Source organism: Panthera leo, chromosome B2 (genome assembly GCF_018350215.1).
Source record: "Panthera leo isolate Ple1 chromosome B2, P.leo_Ple1_pat1.1, whole genome shotgun sequence".
Taxonomy (NCBI): domain Eukaryota; kingdom Metazoa; phylum Chordata; class Mammalia; order Carnivora; family Felidae; genus Panthera; species Panthera leo.
In genome coordinates, this window is record NC_056683.1 from 53779209 (window position 1) to 53791962 (window position 12754).

The window sequence follows — 12754 nt, forward strand, 5'->3', positions numbered from 1 at the left end:
GCTGGCCTCTGGAGTCAAGAATGTTCAAATTCAGATCATAGATCCACCGCTTCCTAGTTGTATAATCTTAGGAAGAGTCTCTCCCTCTCTCAGCAGATTTCTGCACTGGAAAATGGAGAAAATAATTATACCTACTTCATAAGGTTGTTGGGAGACTAAATGAGATAATGTAGTAACTGCTTCTAAGAGCATCTGGCCATCAACAAACTCATTTATACAGCATTTGCCATGTGCCCAGGAATTCACAAAAGGTTTTACATTCACTACTTTATTTACTCACCACAGCTATAACCCCCTTTGATAAAGAAAATGGAGCTGAGAAAAATTCAGGAAATTGCTGAAGAAAATACAACTGACTAATGATAGAGGGAGAATTAAAATCCAAGTTTACCTGAGTCCAAAGTCTAACTCTGCTTAGATCCTTCAATTCCCACTTCAAAGAATTTACATGGGACAAAAATCCCTATTTTAAAACAGCACTGTCACCAACAAACCATGTACCTTTATGGGCACTTCAATACTAAAACACCCAACTTACAGGGAACCCTGTAACTAAGAACAGCAGATCTATATTGTTCTTATGTAAAAGCCATTTATACAATGGATATTACAAAGCCCCATTCCTCACACTTCGTCATCTTATTCTCACATTGACCCTGTGAGAGAAAGGAAAGGTATACAGTCTCAGATTTTAAAATAAGAGAACTACAACAAGTGCAAAAGCACTTTTAAAATCATAAAGTGTCAGACATGCGACACCAGCACCAATAAGATTCTCCAAAATGTGAACCTGATTATGTCACTGCACTGCTGAAAAATCTTCCAAGAATTCCCCCACCCCTTACAACACAAATAGTCCAATCTCCTCAACATTGCACACAAGCTCCTCTATAATTTCTGCTATTCCCTACCAAACTCCATGCTTTACTACGCATATTACTTGAAGTTTCCATTTATCATATTTTCCCACTTTTCTTAAGCACTTAACTCTGATTTCTAGATTGCCTTAAAGTTTCCATTTAAACACATCTCCCTACCTTTGTTCTTGTGGTACCATCCCTCTGAAGTGGTATTCCCGTTCCCCCTATTTCCATCAAGCTCTTCAAATCTCACCTCAAGTGGCACTTCCCACCAGAAGCCTCTCAGGAACCTTCCCTCTCTGTCCAAGCTAGTTAGACTCTCCTCTAGATTCGTTTCATGTTAGGTACTTATAGTCATTACAGCTAATCTCTCACACCGTGTTGTATCTGACAACACATCCAGTTATCATACTGAACAAAAACTTCCTTAGAGGCAACAGTATGTGCTTTTCTTCATTTTATTCCAGGACTCAAATTTTTATTAAATATGAATGAATTAAGGTATCCCACAGACCATATGGTCTTTTTGACTCTAGGCATTTTCATGTTCAATTCTATCTTTGTGACCTTAAAAACAAATAAAAATATTGGACTTTCAACTCCTTTATTACTAGGTAATGAACACTACTGACAGCCTCATACCATTTCTGAACCTCATCCCATGTCTTACTAGGGATGAATTTCAAAGACGGGGTGAGTTTTGGGCAGACTGTGAAAATGTCTAATAAAGTTAAGAGTCAAAATCTTTTAATGGTATGTTTTCAAACTCCACAGCATCAAATTCCCTCCACTTATCTTCACACGGGGTGATCAGCAGTATCTTATCTTCACATGGGGGTGATCAGCAGTGTATTTAACACATAATATATCTGAATTTCATATTTTAGCCACATTATTATTAAACAGATATTTGAAGACCGGCCTCCAAGTCTCTGCTCCCAAGGTATGATTATTATGATTTGTGTAGAAAACAGCAACTTACCAATATTTATTTTAAATACAGTAGCACATTTCCATAGTAGGGCTGCTTATTCTATTCATAATTTTGTTTTGTTTTTGATTAATATCTTAAAAGTATGTAACTTGAGGGGTACCTGGGTAGCTCAGTCTGTTGAGTGTCTGACTTCAGCTCAGGTCATGATCTCATGGTCTATGGGTTCGAGCCCTGCATCAGACTCTGTGCTAACAGCTCAGAGCCTGGAGCCTGCTTCGGATTCTGTCTCCTCTCTCTGCCCCTCCCCTGCTCACACTCTGTCTCTCTCTCTCAAAAATAAATAAACATTAAAAGAAATTTTTTTAAGTATGTAACTTGGAAGTCTCAAGTGCATTAATAACCACTAACTTCACAGCAATCCCCACAAATAACTCAACAAACATTTTACGAGTAAGACATGGCTCCTGCCCTCAAAGAGTCTGCAGTCTACCAACATCAGCAGCTACTTGCCCACTGCATCCCACCAGAACTGCCAATTCTTCCATTCCTTCCCCATCTGCAGGGTACAATGACAGTCTCCCCAACTTCTCCTGACTTCCTGCCTAGTTGTCTTCCTCAGCTTATATAATGTCATTCCCCCTGACAAACACCTGATCCATCCTGCTCCCATAACCCCTTCCTGCACTAATGAAAGCAAAATATCCACTTCTGCCACCACTATCAAAACCCTCGAGCCAAAAGCACCTCTTCCTTCCACAAAAATGCACAGAACACAGGTATCCTGTTCTGATGGGCCAGGCTTTCCACAAAGACCCAACAACTTCTCTCAGTACCCTCTTTTCACCTATCTTCCCTTTCTGCACAAAGATAGGGTGGAGTCACCATCTCCTCCTCTCCATGCCCCGGACCTGCATGTAGTGGGGGGAAAAGAGGGGAGGTACAAGGAGTCAGGCCTCAGTGACTAAACATTTTTTAGTACTTGAGGAAGGCGGTGAGAGCTAGGTCTGTCCCAGCTCCCCCAAGCCACCCCTGCTCACTCTCACTTGGCTCCAGAACAGTCTCCCTCCTAGATCCTCCCTCCTCCTACCCTTTCCCAGCTCCACCCCTCCTCTCAAAGGCCTGGAAGAGACCAGCCAGCATCTCACAACAGACAGAAGAAGCTCAAGGCTGTTGCCCCAGAAACCCAGACTACAGAATGGCTGGCTGGGCGCTGTTTGTTTTTCCCGTAATCAGAAAATCCCACTGGGGGGACCATAGGGGGAGTCTCAGCTGCTGTGGTGGCTGGGATCTGGACTATTCCCCACCAGCCCCCTCAGAGGAAGATAGAGTACCAACTTTGTATTATAGTGGGAGGCAAAAGAAACTGGGTGGGCACCCCCACCCAGGAGTGGAAAGGAAAGAAGGCCAGATCCACTGACTGCAGAAACTAGCTCTGGAAAAAACCTGACCTTTGGCCTTTGCAAGAGCCCCAAAAGACTTATACCATTTCTGAGAGAGAGAGAGAGAGAGAGAGAGAGAGAGAGAGAGAGGGAATTATTGAGGGAATTGAGGAACAATCACCCCAGGAAGCAAGTCTCATGCACAGAACACAGAAGAGAGAACCACACTAGCACTGCAAGGTTGGAGGACTGGTTTCCTCAGTGTTCTCAGCTTTCAGCTGGGTAAAACAAGCCACCCCTTCTGGTTCGACTTTTACGGCCAATGCAAGGGAACACCGGTAACAGAACAGAAATGTTGGCACCTCCCATAAATTAATTAATCAGGAATGCATGATGGCTAAGCCCTGAAAAGCACCAGGGACAGAAAGCTGCTATGGACACATGATGCTGACAGAGATGCTACATTTAAAAAAAAAAAAAAAAAAAAAAAATGGCATCCAAGTTGCTGAAGTACCCTCTACAATCCTGGGTACCAAAAGCCAGGAATCTACCCCAGTTAAATCTGCGTAGCTCAGTGTCCCTGGGCAAAAATGGAAAAGAAGGCAGCTTTCTCACAGCTTCTAGCAAATACACTAGGAATCACATAAGTTAATACTTTCAGAATGTCACAGTAGCTACATCGTGTAAATAGGAAAGTTTAATGCAGATGTCTGTAAATATCCCCTTGCATTTCAAAGGTATCAATTCATCCAACCCAAAGACAAGGCCAAACAGCTTAGTCACCAGCAGGCTGGGCAAACTGCTTTCTCGATATAAATCGGGCATAAAGTAAACATGGTCATCCTCCTCCCCCACCTAGAGCACCAATCTACGCCTGCCGGTGCATCAGCAGCTCCCAGCTACGGCCCCGGCCCCAGGGGGTAGATGGGTGAATTTCGAAACCCTCTCTAGGCTCCATCCCCTCCCCAGATGCGCTTACCTGCTATCCTAAGCACTGCCCTCTCAGCGGGGTCCAGCACCGAGCCCCCGTGAATCTTTCTTTTTGATCTCTCATGTTTAGGCAAATTCCAGGGTAAGGTGTCTCCCGGCGCTGGAGATGCCGAGCCAGATTTCTGGCTGAAATCATCTTCATCAGAAAAATCCGCAGAGGAAGACATAGAGCAGCGATAGGACGCGTTCCCGGAACTCTACAGAGGATGACACAGAAAAAAGCATTAATAGCAAAACACTCACATATGCTCATCGCTTTCAACAGTCCCCTCCCTGCCCCCAAACTGAGTCTGGCATCCTGCACCATCCTCAATGCTGAGGGGAAACACAAACAAGAAATGAAACCCAGGGCTCACCATCTTTTCTTGGCCGTGTCTCGGACGGCAGAAACAAAACCCAGGCGGTCCCAATACATGGGAGATTTGCACAGAAGTGTGTGGCCTGCGGTCCGGCCACCGGCTCACAAATGACTGGCCCAACAATGAAGCCAGAATCAACAGCCTTCCTGTTACAAATCTATAGTATCTGGCTCCCCCAGCAGGACAGGAGAAACATTTTCCATTACTAGACTGCTGGTGAATTCATTAATGCAACTAACTCGAAGTTTCAAAAACAAAGCACAAATGCAGGATGTTGAGTCCCAATTCCTTTCCGTTTCAAGTCGCCTCACAACTGGAGTCTCCTTTCTGACGAGTTGTAAGCCCCTTGTCCTCTTTACTTAATTTTCTTCATGAGATTGAAGCAGGTTCCCAGAAAGGAGCAAGGAGGAGGAAGAACAGATTCTGAGAAGAGCTTTTAAGACTGGGGAGAACACAAAAGACTGTTTTCAGAAGCCCAAGACAGATCCAATAAACAAACATCTGAACTCAGTTGAGAGTTCTTCAGATATTTTAAACTTCTAGCAAAGTAACAGCTGCCAATAATGTAAATGAGGATGATGCAGCTCAGTGACAGGAAACAGCTCTTCTCAGCTCCTGGTCATTACACAGTGAAATGAGAAACAGGATGCTTCTACCAAAGCACTTTGCCTGAAGGTTAGTCCTCCCTTCGTCCAGCAGGAACAAATCTGCAGGATCATATCTTGCATCAAAAGGTTCTATCTTCCACACAGGGAAAAGGCACGAAATATTATTCCTGCCTTCTTTACTGAGGTAGGTTTGTGATTATTTAGAGAGCTGCTGGCTTGCTGTGGAAATAAGGATGTTATCTGTGCTGCGAACAGTGATATAAATAAAGTACCGAGGAGGAATCTGTACTTTCCCATTTAGAATTCCACTTGCTAAAAAAGTAAGGCTCGTTGTAAAGATGGCAAACTGGTGCAACTCAAATTCCTGAAATGGATCTTGCAGTCACAGACTCCTAAGAAGCAAGTTGCAGACCGGAATCAGTGAGGCATACTCCAATTTGAGCAAAAACACTGAGCTGCTCACAAAAGCAGTGGCGACTGCAGCAAAACAGGCTGTGTGAGCAACATCCCAAAGCACTCACTCACGGCCTGTGAAGCAAACTACAAGTGAATCAGGACTATTAATCTTGCCTCCGTCTATTCAGGCATGTTGCTACACATGGTCAACACCACCATTTTAAAAGTACACATAATATTTCCCAGCAAGTCAAGTGTCTAAGATTTATCTTTCGCCCTATTCTTTCCCAAAGAAGTGGTCTCCATTTTATTTTACCTGAAATGTCATCACCTTGGCTAATTTATTTATTTGGATTTTTGTGTGTTTTCCTCATGGCAATAATGTATGAGGCAAACATGAGGTAAATAAATAAAATTGATTTTCTAAATTGTTGCTAGAGTCCACAGAGAGTTGTGAGTGGGTATTAAGTCAGTCACAGAATGCCATTATCAACCTAATTTATTTTCCATGCTTTTCTGAAAATTCATCTTGCACTCTCTGATGTCGTGTTATTGGCTACATCTGTGGAAAAGGGTGACATTCTTAAAGACTTTCAAAAGGGTATTGGGTTTCTTTGGTTGCCTTGTCTTCCTTAAAATGGCTTCCTACCTGTCCTTACTTAAGGTCATCCCTTATCTGCGAGATTATATTTCTTGCTGTTGCCCGCACAATTTCACTGACTATAGTAATTTGATTGTTTATCTTTACAGACAGACTTAGGGAGTAACTGTTAAAGAACTGCTCCTTTCCAAAAACCACTGGTTATTGATTTTTGTAGATAGAGTAATTTTTTTTAATGGCCAGAGTCTCAGCTGATTGAACAGCAAAATGTGATTTATGCCATGACATAAACACCATTAATCACACGTAGCCAGATGGGAACAGTTACTACCCCTGGACCCAAGGGTGTTGACTGGGGCAGCTTCTAATCTGGTAGTGTCACTGGTAAACAGATAAGAGAGAAAAGGAAGAAAAGACCATCAGCAACACTTCTTTCAGCAATATATCATATGAAAATATAGACACAGATACACAGACCAAGGGAAATCATGCATATTTCTCTTTGGTAAAGTCTCCCAAGCTACATAACAAAAGCATTTTAAGAACATATCAGGGTTTTTTACACAATAATTTCCATAAACACTTTTAAAAATGTAAGTAAACTATACAAAATTAGGCCCATTTGAACCTTGAAAATTGAAAATGGATTTAAATGAAGCTGCTTTGAAGGTAATCAATCCTATAAAACTGTTATATTCTTTATTGATTTGAAATGATTTGATTCATGTCAGTATCTTGGAGACTGGAGGGAAGAGTGTAAGAATACAGTTCCTGGGGTGCCTGGATGGCTCTGTCAGTTAAGCGTTCAGCTCTTGATTTTGGCTCTGGTCATGATCTCACAGTTCATGAGATTGAGCCCCGCATTGGGCTCTGCACTGATAGCATGGAGCCTGCTTGGGATTCTCTTTCTCCCTCTTCCTCTGCCCCTCCCCAACTCATGCGCACACTCTCTCTCTCTCTGTGTCTCTCTCAAAATAAAATGATTAAACTAAAAAAAAAAAGAATACAGTTTTCTTTTCGAAAAAGCTAACCTGTTTTCTGGCCCCAAATCCATAGCCTCACATTTGATGTGGAGTTTGCAGGGATTAGACAAAGGAAGAGGGCTCTTGTGACCAGCAAAAGCCCCAAGATCTTATCTCTTATTGCCTAAGGTTTGATTCCTATTAAATCTGTGTCCATGAATAAGACATTTGATAATTACAGTATATCCATACAATGAACTAATGAACTACACTGCAGCAATTAAACAAAAATGTTACCCATCTACACTAGGATTCCTTTTAAAAAGTGTGTGTGTGTGTGTGTGTGTGTGTGTGTGTGTGTATGTGTGTGTGTGTGTGTGTGTAGATGGATAGATAAATAGATAGATAGGTGATTGATAAATTGGTAAACAGAAGATAGGTAGATAGATAACTATTTACCAGTGTATAAACAATGGTTTCTCAGAATGTTGACCAATATTATAAATAAATGGACTTAATTTTATTCCTTATAATTTTTAAATTCAAAACAAGTACACAAAAATATTACTAAAGAGAAAGCTACTATGCCTAGAGTCAGAGAAAATAGCAAAGGCCCTGGGAAGAAGTAACTAGTTAGCCAGTGTTTTTAACCATTTGGGGCTCACAGGCACCCCTGAAAAGCTGAAGAAATCTATGGGAACATCTCTCCAGAACAGAACACATGGGCAAATATACACAAACTTTGCACATGATTTTATGGAGTTCACTGACACACTGACTCCAGGTTAAGGACCCCAATTTACACCATCGTCTGTCATCACCATTTGGCATTCATGTTGAGTACAAAAGAAATAGGAAAGCACTGTGGACTGTGCAGAAGAAGAAGAAAGGGTAAGTAGGAGGGTAAAGACAAAGTTGGCCTGGGTCATAATATTTTTAACATTTGGCCTTTTTTGTTTTAAATAAAGGACTGTGAACCACTTCAGGACTGATGTTGGGTCTCTAACCAAAAACACCAGGTTGTGAGAAATCTAAACACCCTGTATTATGTCTTATTACAACCTAGTTATTAAGGCAGTCTTAACAATTCAATTAGATCACCAAAACTCTAAAATGACTTTCCTAACAGCCAGTGCATTCACATGGTATAAAAACAACCCAAATGTCTTAAAGCCAAGATAATTAGAGAATGCAACATTTTTAGAAGGGGATCTAAACAATAACTTCTCTAATTGAAACCCCGGTGGGGGATCTGAGATAAGTACAATGGAACTGCCTAAATTGGAAGCCGCCCAGTCTTAGCACCCTGATCCGCAGGAAAATGCCAGGAAGTTGTCTCTGCACTAGGCATTCTCTAAATGCAGTGGAGAAACAAGTGCAGAGATAAGGGTTTGTAAAAGAGCCAGACTTTTAGGATCCCAGAGACTGGACAGGTGACTTCCACAAACCTGCATACTTATATTTTATGCACACTTCTGCAAATATATTTCCAAAAGTTTACCAAAAGGTTAAAAACCAAAACACATAAACAATTAGATTGTGGGGCATTCTATAAAATAACTCTTCTGTACTCTTCATAATGGTCAATGTTGAGAAATATACACACCAAACAAACAGAGCATGTTATAAATTTAAAAATAAATACAGCAGGGGCGCCTGGGTGGCTCAGTGAGCCAAGTGTCTGACTTCGGCTCAGGTCATGATCTCACGGTTCATGGGTTTGAGCCCCATGTTGGGCTCTGTGCTGACAGCTCAGAGCCTGGAGCCTGCTTCGGATTCTGTGTCTCCTCTCTCTGCCCCTCCCCTGCTCATGCTATGTCTCTCTATCTCTCAAAAATAAAAATAAACATTAAAAATTTTTAAAATAAAATTAAAATAAAAATAAATGAAGCATACTAACAAATTTGTGAACCTTGATGAGATTCTACACTTTTGTTTTAAGCTAAAAAGAACATGTTAGGGACAACTGGGAACATTTGAACATGGATTATGGATTGTTTATTAGATAATATTGGGAAATTATTGTTTATTTTCTAAGATGTGATAATGATATTGTGATTGTATAGGAAAGTGCCTTATCCTGGGACACTTTTATCCTTATCTTCCAGGGTGAAGAAACTCTTGATGTCTGCACTTATTTTCAATTGTTTAAAAAAAAAAAAAAAAACGAGAGAACTGGTAAATATAGCAATAGGTTATGGCCCAACAGGTTATCTGTCCCTCCCCTGCTCATGCACAGGCGTTTTCTCTCTCTCTCTCTCTCTCTCTCTCTCTCTCTCTCTCTCTCTCCCTCTCTCAAAATAAATACACTAAAAAAATGAACATAAAAAATAATAAGTATTCACAATACTACTCTTTCAACTTTTCTACACATTTGAATATTTTCAAAATGAAGAGTTGGGTGGGGGACAGGGGTGGACACATAAGTAAGACCTTTCTCGGTTTCTCTGAGTGTTGCTTAATCTAGGCCTATTCTCACAACATCGAGATCCCTGGACTGCAAGTACACAGTGATAGTGTCCATCTCAGTAATTTTTCATAGTATTTCTTGATATACACTTTGAGAAGCACCAAAGCAGTAGCCTAAATCAACAAGACACCAGAGAAAGGTGATGTGCTTGCCTTAGTCCTAAGTATAGTTTTAGATGAAAGGATATAAAAGAGACTTCACTGGTATTTGTTTAATATACAATCCAGTGAACACAGAGTTGGTTCAAAATCACATTTTAAAAAAAATTTTATATAAACAAAATAAAAGACATCAAAACTTGAAAAACGTGAAGATCTGGGGTACATGGGTGGCTCAGTTGGTTAAGCGTCCGACTCTTGATATCAGCTCAGGTCTTGATCTCAGGATCATGAGTTCAAGCCCCATATTAAAAATAATAATGATAAAATTAAATTTAATTAAATTAAATTAAAATCATGAAGATCTAATTTTGTTTAAAATCCCATTGATTAGGTAAATATATAGTAAGGCCCAAAACAACTTGTATGCTAGTTTTTTATTGGGAAACAAGTCAAAAAAGCAAGGGCCCATTATCTGATATTACAGATCCTAGAGAAAACAATCTCTACCACAAATAAACAGATGTTGATGAAAACAGTTAAGGAAAATGCAAGACAGTGTATTTAAACCCTTGAAAACCAAATGAATTATGATAAACTGTGGAGACTATGTGCTTGTTTTAAATTTTTTTAAAACCTATTTGAACAATTCAGTATATCTCATCAAATAAATAGTTTTTAATTAGTCTCCCAACTGGAAACCACTTTTAAACAGTAAGAGGGAGGGAGCTTCTGGTTTGATGAGACATCAGCTATCTCCCGCTCTCTCCTTTTAGGGGACATTTGCAGGAGCCCTTAACTGAGAGGGGAAGAAGAGCCTAGATGGAGTTAGGGGAAAAGAGAGGTCAGAAGGAAGGGAAGCTAGAAGGCTCTTGGATCTCACTCCATGGAGGAGGCTTTGGGCAAAGAGTTAAGGAAGTCAAAGGTTTCTTTTACGTGGACAGGGCAAGTTCATCAGCCTCTGAAAGAAGAACACTGGAATTCAGAACACAAATTCTTCCTAGAAAGATTGTGCATTAAAAGTGTTCCATGGGGGACACCTGGGTGGCTTAGTTGGTTAAGCATCTGAGTTCAGCTCAGGTCATGATTTCATGGTCCGTGAGTTCGAGCCCCACGTTGGGCTCTGTGCTGTAGTTCAGAGCCTGGAGCCTGCTTGGGATTCTGTGCCTCCCTCTCTCTCTGCCCCTCCCCAACTCATGCTCTGTCTCTCAAAAAAATGAATAAATGTTAAAAAAAATAAAAACAAAAAAAGAGTGTTCCTTGATATTATGTTTCTGGGGAAACTGAGCTCACACATCATTTTCCTCTAGTGTGTAGGAAGCTCTATAAGATAAGCATCAAAGACTCATTTCTGGGAGGAGTATGGCTGAGATTCTAGGCAGTCTTGGCTTCGTACTAAAACATTCTCCAAGACTTCCTTCCTTTCAGTATAACCGTCATGTTCTAACTACACACATCATTTATTGAATGACCATAGTCAGGAAAAATACTAAGCATTTTCTTTCATATCTTATTTAATACTCACTGCAACCCAAGAAAGAAATAGATGTTTGGAGATGTTAAGTAACTTATCCACAGTCATTCCATCATTACAAATTAGAGCCAGGATTTCCATCTGGGTCCTTTGACCCCAAAGCCTGTGCTCTCAACCATGTGTTGTTAAATGCCCTAAAATGTGTCTTAGGCACTGGGAGGAACATCTTAACATACAGCCCTCAGAGATCTTACCATTTATTTGGGGAGCTCAAAATAAGTAGACTTGTTCCATGCTCAGTACTAAGCCCAAAGGACAGAAATGATCAGAGACAGTTGTCAGTTCACAAAGAAAAACCATACAAAAATAAACAACCCTTAAAAGTGGAAAGGACTTGGAGCACCTGGGTGGCTCAGTCGGTTAAGCATCCGACTTTGACTCAGGTCATAATCTCACAGTTCATGGATTCAAGCCCCACATCAGGCTCCGCACTGACAGCTCAGAGCCTGAAGCCTGCTTCAGATTCTGTCTCCCTCTCTCTCTGACCCTCGCCTGTTTGTGTTTTCCCATTCTCTCTCTCTCTCTCTCTCTCTCTCTCTCTCCCCCCACCCCCGCCAAAAATAAATAAATAAATTTTTTTTATAAGTTCAAAAAAAAAAATTGGGAAAGACTGCTTTGTATGATACTGAGCACCTTCCTACTGCAAGGGACCAAGTCTGTGCTGAGGGAAACACTGAGTTTACTCTGGTCTCTCCCAACTCTAAGATTCTTTGGTCCTAGGTGTTCTGACACTGCCCCAATCATCCCCCCAAAAGGATTACAAATAAAAGAAAAATTATATTAGGTATCAAAATATGAAATTTTTCTAAAATTATAAAAATCTTTTAAAAATAGCACAGACTTTTTTTGCAAGTCCTGCTTAATTTGGTCATATTAAAATTATAGAAATAGAGACATCAAAACCAGTCTGCATTTGAGGACCTGTAGGTAGTCTTTCCAAACTGACAAAGGGCATTTCAAATAATTTGCCTAAAGAAAAAGCAAATGCAACACTGAAAATAGCCCCACATAACAGAAACACATTAGGAAGACAAACTCAAATGCCAAAAACATCTCTTTAACTAGAGAATACATAATGTTATATTTTAAATGGCTACCTATTTATATCAATCAATTAAAAATATGTCTTAAGTGGGGGCACCTGGCTGGCTTGCTCCAGTGGAGCATTGCTCTTGATTGCTCCTGGAGAACTCTTGATCTCAGGGTTGTGAGTTTGCGCCCCACGTTGGGTGTAAAGATTACTTAAAAATAAAAATCTTAAAAATAAATATGTCTGAAGCACACATCGGCTCCTGCCTTGGAGGAGCTTAAAATCTAACTGGCAGAGCAGAGGTGATAAAATAGCCAACTTATATTTAAATATTATCATCTTAATGTGTTAGGCTGAAAAATATCTCTTCCATAAGATAATGTACATAAAGATACATAAAGATATGTGTACATAAAGATATGATTAATAATATAAAGTCAATTGGGAGAGAGATGCTGAGTCAGGAAACAGTTTACTGCATCTATAGTCTCTTTAGAAGCCACGATGGAGATGCAAGCATTTTGTACCTGCCT

The 12754-nt window shown here is 40.4% G+C and overlaps 1 protein-coding gene across 2 annotated transcripts in view; it reads right to left on the reverse strand.

Annotated features, from left to right (window-relative positions):
• DST (dystonin) overlaps window positions 1-12754 on the reverse strand; it is a 490237-nt gene that overhangs the window by 363076 nt on the left and 114407 nt on the right. For both annotated transcript variants that reach the window (XM_042939088.1, XM_042939087.1), the window contains exon 4: window positions 4153-4360. In XM_042939088.1, coding sequence (XP_042795022.1) covers window positions 4153-4360 — 208 coding nt within the window. The remainder of the gene's footprint in view (window positions 1-4152; window positions 4361-12754) is intronic.